Source organism: Falco rusticolus, chromosome 11, assembly GCF_015220075.1.
Source record: "Falco rusticolus isolate bFalRus1 chromosome 11, bFalRus1.pri, whole genome shotgun sequence".
NCBI classification, from domain to species: domain Eukaryota; kingdom Metazoa; phylum Chordata; class Aves; order Falconiformes; family Falconidae; genus Falco; species Falco rusticolus.
In genome coordinates, this window is record NC_051197.1 from 19,536,820 (window position 1) to 19,553,926 (window position 17,107).

Below are 17,107 nucleotides of genomic sequence, written 5' to 3' on the forward strand. Positions count from 1 at the left end.
AATGCTTTGAAAACACATAGACATTAAAGTTCTCTGAGCCGAACAGTTCATGTTTGAAAGGGATGATACCCATGAGAAAGTGTTCCAAGAACAGATTGCTGGGTATCTAAAAACTGTTGCCAACCAATGCATTAACTGACTTGGTGCTGCGCCTGAAGAAACACTGTGTTCAGTGCTATGTGGGTTCGTGTGATTGGCCATTATGTTCAGAAAAGATAAAATTTCTTGCCTTGGATCAGGCTTTTCTGTCCCTGATGCAGGGATCATCTGAACACTGGGGAATGTTCTGATACAGCTAAGAGGTGTGATAATTAGAGGAAACGGTCACCTTGTTTTCACTCTGTCGTCACACAACTTTCTACAGACTGGAGTGGAATCTAAAGCTGTGTTCTTGCATCCATCTTTCTGAAAAGGGAAGGAATGTTTGATATTTGCTTAGATCTTGACAATAACTGAAAGTAACAGAAATGTTTGAAGTTCAGGAATGGGTGTCCAAAAAAAAAAAAAGAAACATTAAATAATTTAGGTTGCAGGGGACTTCTGGAAGTTGTGTAGTCCAGCTCCTGTTTGAAGCAGATACAACTAGGTCAAATGGCATTAGATCTTCCCCAGACCAGTTTTAAATACCTCCAAGGATGGAGATTCCACATCCTGTTTAGGCAAGTTGTTCCACTGTTTGGGCAAGCTCATGGTGAAAAAATTTCCTTGTATCTGATTGGATTTTCCCATATTGCAACTGATGTCCATTGCCTCTCACCATTTTCACTGTGCACCTTCAAAAAGATTCTGGATCCACCATGTCTATAGGTTCCCTTCAGGTATTTAAAGAAATGGGCCAGTACAGGCAGGTATGTCAGTTTGACACTTCAAAGAGACACACTGGAATAGAACCAAACAATGGTACAGAAGATCTTGTTTGTTTTCCACACTGATTCCGAAGGTCCACAGAAGTACCTACATTTTTGTACAGCCACTCCCCTGAAAACCACAGAGCAAAAGAAAATGCTCTATATTTTTCAGTCTGGCCTTGTGCATAATAAGAATAACTCAATTAAAAGAGCACAGGTGGCAGAAGGCAATCAAAACCACTCTGTAATTGGCCTGGAGAAGATTCCTCTGATACAGCCACCGAAGGCCATAGACTAAAACAGCCCCCGGGGGGTTCTGATCCAAACTGTGTATGCTGGGAGTGGGTATGGAACAGGAGGGAGACTGCTGAGACTGGGGACTGCTGTAGTCTGTAGGGCAGTGGTATTCACTGAGGCAAAAGCTTTGAGATACAGCTCATTTTTTAATAATCCTTATAGCAACTTTGCATCAGAAAGGACAAGAAATGGTTTACAGCCCCTACAGTACTTGTTCTGTGGATGGCAAGAGTCAGAACGCTGTATTTCAAGAACAGCCCTCTGGGAAGGGAATCCACTCATTTGCTTTCCCATGGAGATGTCCCACAGAGACACTAGAACTTGGTATTTGAGTCATTTCAAATTAAAAAAATAAAGGGAAAGCATATAATATTCCAATCATTGTTAGATATCACAAAGGAGGAAAAGTGCTTACCTCCCTTGATGTCCTACATAAGAGCTTACGATGCACAAGCAGTAAATATCACTGCAATAGTACCCCTGGCGGAGATCAGATCTGATACTTCTGGCTGGAGCTGAAGTGCTCCATTGCTGCACCAATACAGAAAGAACAATTTGGGACAAATAAAACAAGGAAATAAGATACCCTAACCAAGCTATCTCTTCAGTGCAGCCCTATTAGAAAGATACTGGACTGTGACTCCTATTTTTAGTAAGGAATCATATTTAAAGCCTAATGTTAGTCTATCCTCTTGGCCAGTTAATACCAAGCATAATTAATGCTAGATGTTTATTTAAGAAAAACAAAACAACTAACTCGTTTGTTACTAAGTAATGATGTCATTTAGTGTGACAGATAAGCTTTGGACTTTCACTCTTAGCTACACCACAAAGTTCCTTTACTGTGTTTGATGAGAACAAATGAAATTAAAACACCATCACTGTATTTTAGGTTTTGCTAGCCTGCTGCAACTGGGCTTTGAAACCTCTGGGGACTTGTCTGCTTGTCTGTTGGTTAAAATCATAACCATCTGCCAAAGTGCCATTTGATCATGGAAATAAACTGCTCTTTCCTTTTCAGAGCTGTAGCTAAACCGCTACTTGGAATATAAAATGCTAATATGTAGTTAGTAGTACAGGTGATCTGAGGTGCAAGAGTGAAACTGAATATTCCTACAACAACCTTTTAAGGATTTGTGAAATCCAGATCTTTAGCTGCGTTTGCTCATTATGTTGCCTATGTTTTCCACTCTCTTTATAATTAAAATATTCTGGGAACAATGCACATTAATCTTCAAGCTGTGTGTACTCAGAACATTTGCTTACATGCATACATATGCACATTTAAATTTTTTTTCTCAAACTGTCTAGTTTTACGAATCATAAAAATTATGTTCCTTAGCGATTCCTTATTTGTTCCTCTTGCTCTAGCATAAGAAAATATCCAAGATCAATGTGTTTTAATCAATGTTAGCTACCTCTGCTTCTGAATATATGCAGGAAGATCATTTATTTGGCAAGAATATTACTAGTTTTGCAATTTGAGTGCTTTGAGAACCTGGCTACGAGCAACACTGTCTCTTGAGCACATCAAAATTGTTTTTCACACAGTCCACAGATCAGAGAAAAATGGTGCCTCTGAACAATGATTGTGAATTTGGGAATCAACTAAGAGTTTAGAGATTATGTAGCCAATAATTAGTAATTATCATTTTGTGCCCTATCAGGTGGAAATCCTTGATTGGAAGACAAAGAAACAGCTATGCTTCCTAGATAAGGTAAAACAAAAATCTGTTTAAAATGCTAGGTGACTGTTTAAAAATTACTAACTTTGCTTAAGTAAACTTAGTGTTTATGAAGGTTATTTCATCTCCTGATGGCCCATCTTCGGCCATTGAAGGGGCAATGATGATGCACACTTCGTACTGACTAGAGTACTTCAACCCTTTCCCAGAAGGAGCTTTTGGGCAAAGAGCACGCTTCAGTTCCTTCACTAAGATGTTGCCAGTCATGTCTTACTCACTCATAAGCCATCAAACTGTTGCTGCTGTTGTAGTAACTTTTGATCACTGCTAGAGAGGCTGCCTCTGAAATAGATGTCACAAATTGTCCTTTTTCCTGTAAGAAGTGATGCGAGTCACCCATACCAATCCTAGCCATCTGTAAGAAAGTTACAGTGTTACATTGTTTGAGTCACATTTCTACTTGGAATAGTCTTAACTAGGTGCCTTTCAAAATATGCATCTTACATATGCAATATTTTTTGTTGCCTAGGTGGAACCAAATGCCACAATTAGGGAGATCAGATTGATGTTCCATAAATTCTGTGAGTATAACTTTTGCCGCAGTTCACGTCACATCAGCATATCCAGTATATAAATAGGAGAGAATTACATAATTTGAAACACGTGATGTACACACATAATGCTAAGTAACCTGCAGCTGAATGCGAAAACCAGTGAGATTTCAGTATAGTTTTTTATACTACCCAGATACACCTTTGTGTTTTGTCTGCTGCATAATTTCTTACAGATATTCATGTTGAATAAATATTCCTAAAAATCTTTAACTAAATCTTATCTTGTTGTGTTGCATTCACTGTAATGGTGGATGATGTGAAACAAACATTGTATATATCACACAATTCTGTATGATCTTACAGATCCTCGGTGGTATCCAGCAAGGCAGTCGCTAAAACTTGATCCAAGTAAGTACTTGTGAGGACTCGAGTAACAAAGCTCTGAGCAGGGGCCTGGCATAAAAGGTGTACTCTGCATGGGTGTTAGCTCTTAAGAATGAGTTTCCAGCTACATTAATTAGCACTATGAAGGCTGAAGAGAATCCAGAACAAATTTAATTCTTTGAAAGTACTGAACGGAGTTCCACCCATGTGCCTGGTGCTTGGTAATTAACTCAGGAGTCTGCACATTGTTCCAGTGCACTTTCTAACTACTGAGCACTTGTGCTTTCAAGACAGGCAGCACAGAATATAGATACTAATTTCCCTTAGCTGCAGTGAAATGATCGCCACAGTGATGCTCAGCTGGGAGCACTAAAAAGGGCTATGAGTTAGAGCTATCAATTCACATAATCCACTGCTCTCAAGCAGGAATTAAAGTTCTTTTGAGGTAAGCTAATGCAAAACACATTGCTGTGGATGTGGGATTTGCTGACAAAGCTGATGCCAGCTGGCTGACTTCATTAATGCAGTTGAAGGTATTGCTACTAGAAGCCTCTTAGTACATGTCCTGGGTGCGCAAAAGAAAGTCTAATTGCCAAATTGTGTTAATTGATCTTTGCATTCAGTATAAAGTGTAGCACTTTCTTCTTTTGCTTTCATTAAGCATAAGTTTATTTAAATGTCCCTTAGAAGCATGCTGGTGAAGATTACTTCATTGTGTGGAATCTTTCCGTGGAAAACAGGCGTATGAACATCGTATTTCCTTCTTCAAAGATCTACCTTGTCAGATTCCTCCATGGACTTAGGTTGTGAGGCTTGCCATGAGAAAATGCTGGCCTTCTGGAGATTCCCCCAGATCTAGGCATTAAACCCTTGAGTACTAGTCCAAGTCCTGTGGAATAACCTCCTAGCTGCTTGGCTGGGAAAAAAGGAGGCAATGAAAACCTCTGTAGGGGGGCCTTCCAATCTCAGCTTATCCTAGCTTCTGTTTGTCTGACGATGAGCAATGAGGACAGATGAGAGAGATGGAGGTGCAGCTGACTAGGAGGTCAGTGAACTCTGTTAAAGGGCAGTGACCCACCAGCAAATTCTGCTGTAGCAGTGATGGAGCAAGTCTACTAGACTCGGCAGGCACACAGGGCTGAAAATTCTCCTGTCTTAGTGTGAATAGAGGATCCAGGCTTATATGTGACTACAGGGATACATCAAAATTAAGTATAAACATTCTCAGTTTACTGAGGTTCCAATAAACCCATGTCACGTCAAAGAGTCTCACAGATTGGTTAAAGCACAATATAAAGCTAGTATGCTACCAAAGTTGACTTGAATTTCACTGAAATGTAATTACCTCTTTCCTTCTCAGAAGGAAAGTCCCTGAGGGATGAGGAAATCCTGCAGCACCTCCCTGTTGGCACAACTGCTACCTTATACTTTAAAGATTTAGGGCCACAGATAGGATGGACTACGGTGAGCTATGCTTCAAGTCTGAGCCATTTTAATGGCTATTTTTCCATAATTAATCCTTACATCACATTTTGTCTCTCTCCAATATTACTGCATGATGCCTGCTCTGACAGTGGGTGCAGGCAATGAATCCTCATTGCTTCAGTTCATGTAATCAGGGAAAGCAGTAACAGGATATTCTGAAGGCCTAGTTCCCTGGGAGAGCAGCAGTGGAAAACTTGCTGCAGGGTGGGTTGGCTCTACTGAACTAAGGTGCAAGTTCTCAAATTAATCTAGTTGTCTACTGCAAAATCACTAGGAACTAGGTGGCTAAATGCCTTTGGGGCTCTGCTTCACAGGGCCTGCATAACCCTCCTGACAAGGACCAGGATTATACCTCTATGAGTTTGTCCTGCAAAGGGGCACATGAGCGACTTCACATGTCAGTAATTGGAGTGACTCTAGCAGGAAACCACACAAAAGTAAGATCAGCTAGTGGTCTGCATGTGGCTACATCCCAGGGTGCTAGCGGCAGGCTAATTACAGCTGATAATTTCTGCAATATTAGTAGCCATCACAAAGACCTTGCATATTTACTGTCTTAGCTCAAATGCAAATTCTGTCATAACTCAGCTGGCAGGCAACACAGCACTGCTGTTTATGCAGTGAGGTGACCAATACCCTTCCAGTTCTCCAGAAGGTCCACGATGCACATATTAAAATAGTTCTAATGAAACAGCACAGCACAAAGGGAATTATGTGCCCACATTAATAATATCTTGTGTACATGACAAATAGCAAAGGCAACATTCATAGGAGATTAAAAAAAGTCAAATGTTCTGCAAGACTGAATCTTTGCATCATTAGTTTGGACGCAATGCTGATAAATCGGGCAGCTATCACACAATCAAAAAACCCAGCAAGACAGGGGAAAACTAATGGCGGTGTATACTCCAAGTCACACATGCATTAATATATACCAAAATATCACAGTGCAGAGTAAACCAGAGTTCTGCCATTCCATAATCTTTCCTACACATTCTGCTCTCCCTGCCCTCCAAAGCTACTTCATTCAAATGTAAGCCAAGAAATACTTTAGTATTATCAAATAAAAAAAGACAAACTTCTCATCTACAGTCAAATCCAATCTTTGCCAGAGAAAATGCTGATTGTTACAGCACAACTTCTCTGAGCGTCCAAATAACTCTAAACACATTAGAGAACAGTGGTTGGGGATTATTTTTTTTTTGGTTGTTCTTTGGGAGTTTTTTGTTGGGTTTTTTTTTGACAGTACAATCAATTTCCCTTCTTTCTCTATGAATGAGATATGGTCCTACCTTCCTCACTTACGGAAGTGTGGAAAATTCAACTGTTAGTGTTTGGTCCAAAGTAAACTTCAATTTAAAGTGATGTTCCTAAGAAATGCACACCTATCTGAAATGAAATCAAGTTAGATAATAGCTTCGTTGGTTTCCTGTCTCTTTTTTTCTTTTTTTTTTCCTTTGTGTTCAAATTAAAGATTGTTTGAACATAGAATGAATTGATTGTTTTCTGGGGATATCTGCCTTGCCTGACTGTTCACACAGATGGGGTCACCTGTGAACACTTACAAGCTGTGTTTCCAATTTAAACAACTCATTCATAAGAAAAAAAGCTGCTCTTTTTCAAGATAAATTCTTCACCAAATTTCATTTTTACCCAAAATAAAGTGACAGTTGTTGAGGGCAAGAGGAGGGTGAGAGCTGCGTAAATGTAACATGCATGTGTATTTATCATGATCTCTGGGCTGCCATTACTATCTTTTCATACCCGTACTGTTTCAGCTGCACTGGCGATGGCTGTTTGTATGCAACTGAGGCAAATGCATTGCAAAACATTTACTGCATGTCTACCAGTTTCACAGCCCAAGCCCAAACCTGCTATTTCCTCCCTGCCTCTCTAAATGCCATCCTGGGTCAGCGGAGGTGTTTATCCCACTGCATTAGTTATCACAAAGAAACCAAAGCAAAACCATCATCTAATTCAGCTGTCTAATTATTTTCTCTCTTTTTGCAGGTATTTTTGATAGAATATACAGGTCCATTGTTCATCTATTTTCTGTTTTATTTCCGCATGCCTTTTGTCTATGGGCTGGATGAGAGATTTACATCAAGTCCGCATCCAGTAGTTAAGTAAGTCCGTTTGCAGGCTTGAGCAGTATTTCTTGTTAGCATTGTAGTCTTATTCCAAATGTCTTGCCACACTTGTTTTTTTAAGCACTCTTAAATGCTTTTGTCTTGCTGTTTCTAGCTTGGCATGTATCTGCCATTCTTTCCACTACATCAAAAGGTTGATTGAAACAGTATTTGTTCATCGGTTCTCCCATGGGACTATGCCACTGAGGAATATTGTGAAGGTAAATTGTGTCAGAATCTATCCATAGCCCCCCTTACAAATCCAGCCTAGCCAACCTATGCTCTGCCTCCACAGCACAGATTTTTTTGGTGTGGCTTTTGTAGTAATGCACAGCAAATCTCACCCATAAAAGCTGTAGTTCTTTCAAAAGAGTTCTTAACGTCACAGTTGTATAACCCTCATGTTACAGTAGTCTCATTGCTTTTTTAGTATTTTTAACCTCCAGCATACCCTTCCTTTTCACTCAGCTTGGTGTGAAGGTTTTAGTAACACTGGTAACTTTTATGGTAGTACAGGCAGGCACAATGTTGAGAGGGTTGCCTCTTTTTTTTTTTTTTTTTTTTTTTTAAGTCTACCTGTTTTTTAACAATCACTGTACATCTTCTTTGCCCCTAACACTCTCTTTGCTGTTAAGCAACCGTTAATTTACTTTGATCCAGCACAAAGCAGCTGGGTTGTTCTGCATTTTCTTCTCCCACCGGAGCACTCCCTAAGGTTACCACGGCTGCTGTGGCATAGGGCAGCTTTTGAGATGCAGACCTGCTATTTCCCAGATGTCTGCAAAGTAGTACAGTGGACTGCATGGTTATGCATGGGCGGTAGTTATTTTACAAATGTTTGCAACAAAGTACACACTAGTATTCAAAAATACACTTTATACTCAGGAAGACAGAAGATTATAATCTACAACTGGGAAAGCATATAGTATCAGCGTTTGGGTATTTAACTTTTGGGATTTAGACAGACCCTTGGAATTTGCACTGTGGCAGTGACACTCAGCACCTGAAGCTCTGCCTTGCAGCGAAATACTTACAGCTGTGCAGCAGCTCTGATAGTTCTGGTGAGAGCTTCATGCTTCCTAAATGGAAGGAGGGTCCGTAGCTGAGCAGTGGCCCTCAGAAAGAATCCTCCCCAGCAATTTTACTGTGTTTTCTGCAGCAGAAGAGTGCAGGCGTGGTTAAAAGGCTAGCAGATCTCTTAAAGATTTGTTCTTGGCACAACAGTAGCTAATGCATGCTAAACAGCAGATAAGTGAGCAACTTCACCTTGAAAAAGCATCTGTACCGTGTGATAAATCTTCATTTTCTCACTGCTGTCTCTGACAACTACTCGTTCCTTTCAGACCATACAAACTGTTGTTGCTAAAATTGACACTTGTACCAGTCATTCTGATCACTTCTACTTTTCTGCCTTCTCAGGTTGGTGGTACTTGCTTTCATCTGTAAAGTTGATCACAGTTCTTCTTCCTTCTTAGCAGTGCTTGGGTTTGATTTGCTTTTATGATTTCATTGGCTTTGGTGGTGCTACTCCAAAATTGTGCCAGTGAGAAAAATATCAGATCCTCTTCCCTTTTTTCTCTTACATACAGATGGTAGACAAAGCTGCTTACTTTAAGTAAGGCAGCAGATATAGATAGCTTATTTCCTAAGTACAGTGGAGTGCTACCTTTAAGAAGAGACACTTCAGTCTCAACAAGCAGAGATCTAAGACAGGAATTAACAAGGTTTGTGATTTTCATCCTTTTTTAACCAGATGGAAATAGGAGTAAATGATACTGTAAACCGCAGCAGGGCTTCACCAAACGTGGTTCATGCTATATACTAACATAGTATAATTCTTTCTAAGATATGTGATTTTTCTAGGCAATGGAAAGGTAGAATGCCTGATTTATCTGGACTTAGTAAACAGCTGGCTCAGGGTGAATAACATAGGGTTTAATACAAAAATTGTGTGGTGGTGAAGGAACTAACTAAAGAAAAGATGACCGTGGTTGTGCCAGAAAAGGATCCGTCAGACCTGTAAGAATAGAGAGGTACCAGTGGAATTCCTTAAAGATTGGTCTTATGACTGTTCTTACTGAACATTTTCATGGGTAAAAAGAAGGGATATTGTCGCTTTGTGTAAAAACATCTGGAGGAAAGAGGAGGAAAGAAAACACTAGACCTAAAGAAATACTATTTAAACCAGGAGACAATATAACAAGACAAACAGAAGGGTACATGCTTGTCATGAACAAACACGGGCAAGGCATTAGGAAATAATTTTGATCTTTATAGGGATCATCAACAGGAGAAGAGAAGACAAAAATCCTAGCCATAACTTTGTAAAGTTACAAAAAATTTATTCATGGGGTCCCTGCAATATCTGAACTTGATCCACAAAATCTTTTTCTGAGAGTTTGTTGTAAGGCTTTATTATTCACCTGGAATATTAAATATTCACAGAAACAATTTTTTCCTTTCGAGTGAGTTTATGAAGTCTGCCTGTACTCTGCTGTTCCTATCTGAACTGCACTGAAAGCTTTTGTATGAGCCATAAGGCTTCTAGTGGCAGCCAGGCATTTGCAATGTTACTGCTAAGGACCTTAGCAGTGCCAGACTCCACTCATCTTAAAGCTCCTTTTCTTATAACTAAGGAATACTCTTGCAGTAAATCATATTCTTTGGATGAATAGTACTTGTTCAGTTTAATTACAGCATGTATTGCTGGGAGCTAAGCCATGATTATTTATTTATTTAATTTTACTTTACTGAAATCCATTGCCAAATGATCCGTCCTGTGCCAAGCCCCAAAGTTAGGGAAAGGTTTTTCATAAGATGCCATTCCAAGATTACAAGAACCTGTTTCCACCTAAGTTTGTACAGCAGTTAGTAAATAGGTGATGGTGGAAGAAGCTAGTGTTAGGGAGGAAGCAGTAGTTTATGGACAGGACACTAACTAGATTGCTCCTCACTGGAGTCATTCTTCTGGCTCTGCTTCTTTTCCAGGGAAAAAGGGAAGTCATCACAGGGAAGTTACTTAATCTCTTTACTATTTTGTCCCACCTGATCTGTAATTATTCATTAATAATTTGCTTTTTCTCATCAGTTACCTACTAATATATAATCTCAGAGCAAGGACATAGTATGGGCCTGTATTATGGCATACCCCAAAAGGTGTCCATTTTGCCTAAGCTCGCTGGGCACTTCAGTGGTTCAATTAATTCTGAAAAGAAAGGGGAAATGCAACAGAATGTTTGACACAACTGTTTGGAGCAGATCGGGGGGCTTACCCCTCACCACCATTTTAAGAAAAATGCACCATTAGACACTGCAGTCAGCTAGTGGGGGTTGCAGATGCTAAGGTAATCACTTTTTCAGGGTATTGTTGCTAGAAATGCAGTTCTGATACATACAGGGGGAAAAGGTTGCAAAATTCAAAGCCACAAAAAAAATGTTAAACCAGGCAGGACAGGCAAGAATGCAGCCTTGAATAAAACTTTTGGCTGCATGAGCAGGAAAGGAAAGCTGTGAAGGAGAAAGCAGGAAGACCTATAAATGTCTAAGGTACATGAACCTATTAGAAGGCCAAGAAAAAAAGTATCACCAGAAGAAGTAAGAGGATCAGTGTTTTATGCAAGAGGAGGGAAGGAAAGACAAGAGGAATGAAAAGAACAGGAGAAGGGGTGAAAGGAAGATAAAGAGCTCAGTTTTGGTCTCACTGAAGTCCAGGTAATAACCAAACATGCCCTAAAACGTTAACAACTGAGGCACTAGGTTTGATAAAGGAAGAAATCTCAGCTGATGAGAGGCAAATTTATGAGTTGTCAACAAGGGTTAAAGTCTGTCTGCAAGGAAATGGCACCTAGAGATGAAAGCATAGAGGAAGAAGAGGAATGGGCCAAGAAAGGGCCTCCCTCCTACCTACAGATGTATAAGAAGGGACAAGATTACCTGTCACCAAGATACTACAACAGCAGTGAGTGTCTGAAGAAAAACTGCAAAGAGGCAGGGCCAGGAAAATGAAACAAGAGGTAGAGACTGTCATTGTAAGTAGGATTTTTTCATGGACGAAGCCTGCGAACAAGCTCTGAGATTCGTCAGGAATGAGTCAGTATAGCCATTAGTGACAGCTGTGTTACCAGAATTCAGAGAGCGGAAGCTGGATCGCAGAAAGCCAAGGGCAGCAGCAAAAGGTACAAACTGAAGATATCACAGTGAAAGGGCAGAGGAAAGTGTCAGGCATGGTGCCTTTAAACAGGAAAAGTTAAAGCATGGGAAAAAAAGAAAACTCATGGGGTGAAGGAGAAAAGGAAAGGCAAGAGATTGGGCAGTACAAAGTAATAAGCGGGGAAAAGAGCGCAGTGCCTAAATCTGGTTCTACAAAGTCTCAGGGGTCAGCAAAACAAGTCACTCCCTCACGTACAGTCTGTATGGCATTTATTCTTTGGCCATTTACTTGCTTCTCAAGATAAATTTGTTTCCAATAATACGATCATATGTTCTAAAACAGTTTATAAACCTAACAGCTCCAAGATACTTGAGAGGAAATCTTGCTCAGTGAGCACTACTTCCTTCCTGTTATTTCCTGCTGTCTGCTCCCACCTTCCCACACTTAGGATGTCATTCTTTGTTGTATTATCAGCAACCTGAAGGATCAGCCCAATTAATTGTTATCAGTGGTCCTTGCAGTGAGTACTGGCCCAAAGGATTGTACTAAAACAGAGAAAAATTCCATGTTTTTCAGAACTGCTTATATTACTGGGGATTTGCAGCTTGGCTTGCTTATTACATCAATCATCCTCTTTACACTCCTCCCTGTAAGTAGCAAAACAACCCTCAGTATGATTTAAGTACTTATGTGTTTGTATATTAGTACTAATCACATGTAAACTTTTATTTTTATAGCTTATGGGAAAAAGCAGATTAATTTTGCTGTGATCATGTTTCTGGTAGGTTCATTGCTCTTTTTATAAAACACTAAAACATGTTGCTTTATTTCTTACATTGTATAAATGGAGGAGTGAGTAGGATTAGCAGATACTTGGAAAGTCAACACTTGGGACATATTACTAAAGCTGACCACTTGCATGCAGAACAGATAAATCTGTCAGTTTTTAATGTGACTCTGTACGCAAGGAAAGATTTCGACTCTGTATCCATTCCAAGACTGGGATATATGGGATATATGCTGGGGTGATGTCTCATAATCTTTAAAAGAATCCTGAAACTACCAGTTTGTCACACTGTTTAAAAGCCAATGGTTTTTTTTTTGTGAACTGTCTGTTAAGAATCACAACAGATCATAAAACTCAGAAAAATAAAACAAGAAAGCAATAAGAAAGTATATTGCTGATAATTTCCAGGGATAAAGGTTCATTTTACTGGGCTTCAGAAACTTTTTACAGCTTTCCTTATAAAGCAAAACTCTTAAGTCACTGTCTGTTCATTCTCACAGTTCCTAGGAACATTTCATACACGTGGAAGCAACATTAGTGTAGCCAACAAAGATCTACCCATTTCTCTCATGTATGCATAACTTGTTTAGGGCATCAGCTGTCCATTTGCTTTGAGCAACTACTTGTCAATGACTGCAGGATCTCAAAGCAGCTCTCTAGTATGAAAATTCTGTGAGTTCATAATCTATTCCCTTTTTATAGAGAGACTACATAACTGAAAACACAGAGCTAGGAATAAAACTCAGGAGCTCTGACCACCAGTCATTTGCTTTAATAGTTATGCTTTGCAGACGCTGGAGGCTATCCATAACCATATAAATAGGCAATTTCACTACACTTTCTGCATAATTGATTGGGGAAACATTATTTAAAACCAATGGAGAAACCTGGGTTATGATTCATGTCAATTATACTCTAGAGAAAACTTACTTAGAGTCCAACCTGTATCTTCCTTGGGATTTTAATAGCTTTTGAGAAACCAAAACTATCCAAATAATTTTTTTTTGTGCTTTAGAAAACGTAAGACTAACCAAAAGATAAAACAAGTACCTCCTGGGTTTACTTTTATCCCCTTTGGTTTAATTGCCTTTAGACCTCACAGGGATTATATAAGTAGAAAATTTGATCTTTTGGACACAGAGTCCACATTTGCTGGCAAATATTGTAAATATATGAATATAATATGGACTCATGTTTGAACAAAGACATTCAGTTCTCCTGTCAGACAGCAACCTTAGTTAAGGATATTTATTATTTTATAATAGAATCTTTCCTCCCCCCCCCCCCCCTTATTTTTAAGTACCCCAGATAATAACAAAAGGAAATAACAAAAGGTAAATAGAAGAGAAGCACATTTTTAACACCATCATGCTGTTTTCTTGCAGCTGTGTGAAGCTGGAAATTTTTCCATTCACGTTGCACTCAGTGACCTCCGGAGAAATGGTAAAAATTGCATTATTACTTTTCACTGTCGTACAGCCATTCAGTACTTCTGCAGTTACTCTGCCTCACAAAAGACCTGCTCCTGGAGGGTGGTGATACCCGCCAGCTGACTGCTGTGGGGGTGCAGATTGCTCAGCGCTGTGGAGATTGGATTCTAGGGGAGATCGGACAGTGCAAGGAATCCAACACCAGACTGTTAAACAGCACTTCTTATCTTACTGTCATTTTTATTGGTTAGGGCCAGGTTATGTTGGGGGGAGCTGGTATATTAGTTAACACTGGTAGTGCAAAAGGAGACTGCTAGTATAAGCTATGCTGTGGGGAGCAAGGCAAGTAATTTCACTGGCTTCTACAGGGGGCACAAGATCTCTGTGCAGGCCAGGGTTCTTTGGGCATAAGCCAAAGATCTTATAGCTGTCAACTATGACTGCTAAAATTCCATTCTGTGGCAATCTGAGAAAACCTTTAACTTCTAAATCTAAAACCTGAGGTACCTCTTCTTACAGGAATGACTGTGATCAAAGGCATATGTAGATGTCTTCCTAATGCCCAGAACATTTCCTCACAGTTATCCTACTCCTCCTTGTGGGTCCAGAGGACATGCTGTTTTCCCACATTCTGCTTGTCCCTCTCACAGTGATGAGACACAGGAGTAGGCAGAGTTGGGTTGTCTTTATAGGAAACAATATATTTAGGAGTATGAACATTTTGTGATTTGTTTTCTAATCTATAGGATCCAAAACCCGTAAGATCCCATATCCAACAAAGAATCCTTTCACATGGCTGTTTTTCTTTGTATCTTGCCCTAACTATACATATGAGGTATGTATTTTCAAACAAGATGTTCAGATTTTAGTTTTACTGAATATATTTTCATTTATTTTAGAATGCTAAATATGGAAGAAACCTCTGAAACAGTTCAGCTCAATACATATCCCCTCCTCCCCTAAATCCCATGAAATCAGATTGCAGACAGGAACTTGTCTGTTCTTCCTCTCCTTCCCTGAGGCAATACTTATGGGACTAACCTTAAACAGACAGCCCTGACCCTGGGCCTACACGTCAGTGTGGCTGCTAGACAAGGCAGATACACATTAAAGCAGTGCAAATTCTGCAGAACAGGAACAGCATTGCAATGAGGGGATGGGGGCATCTGGTGGATTTATATTGTAAAAGAGCCCAGGAATATCACAGTACACGGGAAGACAGTGGGCAGACAAGTAAGAGATACTGTGGTAGAGAAAATGGGGAAACAGATAAATAGAAGATGTTGTGGTAGGGAAGATGTGCCTGGGTCTTCTTCCCCATTTTCTTAAGTTATACATTCACTTGTGTTGGTGGTGATTGCTTTAGAAGCTTGAATGAGTTTATCAGTTCATATTCCTTAACCAGGAGCCAAACTCCCAACTCAGTTTAAAAGCAGTTAAAACCAGTGCAACTCTGTGTAACATGCACTTTTGCACAGGAGGACAGCATCAGGTTTTAACTTCAATGGAGTTTAACAGATGTTAATGAGAACAGCACCTGGCCTCAGGCTATAGAAAGTTACCATTCCTAGCACTGACAGAAGGAGGTGTGAACAAAGACAAATTAGACAGAGAAACAGATAAGACACTTGTAGTGCTTAAATTTTTGTCACGTTAATAATAGCTATGGAAGCAAACACAAAGGTTTTGTTTGTGATAATAAGGCACTATTCACCTTTTTGGCTAAAGGTTATTAACAAATAGAAATTGATCTGGCTGACCTTGGCTTTTTTATTTACCTGTACTAGGACAAGGTTGTTTTTGATCAATAGAGACATAAATGCAAATGCTGTCACCAGAAATATTTTAAATTTCCTTGGCCAAAACAGGTGGGGACGTGGATCAGTTTCACTATCATGACTCAGTGTGTTCCAGGTGAGTAATATTTTGGTACTTCACCCTGAAGTGATGTCAGTAACAAGAATGTGGGTTTAATACGATAATGAAACTTTGGGTTTTCTCCCTTCCTTCCAGTGGGGCTGTTCACTTTGCTTTGCTTCATTCAGATGACAATCTGGGCAAAGGATAAACACTGCACTTACCTGCGAGAATTCAAGGATTACCCAAGTCTTCGAATGCCAATTATTCCCTTTTTGTTGTAAGAAAAAAGGTATAATTTGAATATTGCACGGAACTTCAAGAAGAAAAAGCTCATAAGCCTCCTGCCAAATAAGCAAATTAATTTAAAGGATTTTGGTGCATGTTTAATCTCCACTGCTGAGGGAAACTGTATGCACTCAAAAGCTACACTTCCTTAAATTCAAGAATTCTCAACTCAGAAGAACCTTTAAAAAAAAAAAAAAGGCTTCGTTGCACAGCTGGTAGTCAAAAACCCCTACAGTTCACTGAAATCTGACTGACTTAGATTTTCCTGTACTAGTCTATTTAGATGGATGGATCAGATACTGAGAAGTCTGTGCTGAAAAGCAGCTCCAAATTTAGCAGCAGCATTCTGCAAGACATAAGTACATTGGAACAAGGACATACCAACTAACTACTAGAGAGCTCAGTTCAGCCAGCATGGCCAGCTGGCCTGAAGACAGTTGCATGATCTGGCTTGTTTGACTTGAAGAGAGTGTGCTGCCTGGAGGCAGCTGCTGTGTAACAAATAACACTACCAAAGAACATGAATGATTCTTGGAATAAAGAAATGGGCAATACTCAAATACCTGATTTGGGTCTAACCCCTAATTTGCCAAAAGAATCTGAAGTAAGAAGTATTTGTATTATTTATGGATGTAACATCCAGTGTTGCTGGGGTTTTTGTTTGGGTTTTTTAGTCTTCTTCATTAGTAAATTGCATACTAGTAAATAAGGTTCAGAAGATCCTATATATGTGATATTTGGCCTGTTTTCATATAACAAGTCCTTATGATACTAAAGGATCTTTTACCTAGCATTTTATGTCAGCATTCTCTGAATAATTTTTAATACACTTTGTAAATACATGAAGTGACAGCTAGTCCTCAGAATGCTAGCTTCCTTCCTATTTTCAGAGCCAGGGAGAAAAATCAGCTACATTTTGGACTTCCTGTGTTTTCTTTTTCACAAGATGTTCAGTGGGACTTAGCTGGGTTTTGTGCAAATCTAGTAAAAAAAGACTATTGCAATCTATCTAAATGACATTTTAAAGAAGCTATTTTAGAATATGAAGAGAATGTATAGATACTGTTTTGTTTCATGATTAATTTATTTATCTATAATGGATGTATAGAAAGATTTTTGCAACTATTTGTAAAGGTGAAATATGCAATAAATTCTAGACTATATTTTGAAATCAGTTGAAATAATTATGGCAAAAGAAGATACCTACAGCTGG

The 17,107-nt window shown here is 39.4% G+C and overlaps 1 protein-coding gene across 1 annotated transcript; it reads left to right on the plus strand.

Moving 5' to 3' along the window:
- The first annotated feature begins 797 nt into the window (after positions 1-797).
- Positions 798-16,076, plus strand: LOC119155583 (very-long-chain enoyl-CoA reductase-like). Its single transcript, XM_037404397.1, has 13 exons — positions 798-848; positions 2,777-2,863; positions 3,360-3,411; positions 3,748-3,792; positions 5,129-5,232; positions 7,264-7,379; positions 7,498-7,603; positions 12,109-12,181; positions 12,270-12,313; positions 13,705-13,762; positions 14,496-14,584; positions 15,618-15,663; positions 15,763-16,076. Exons 1-13 carry the CDS (start codon positions 798-800, stop codon positions 15,888-15,890), a joined length of 999 nt encoding a protein of 332 aa, XP_037260294.1. The 3' UTR covers positions 15,891-16,076.
- Positions 16,077-17,107: the final 1,031 nt, after the last annotated feature.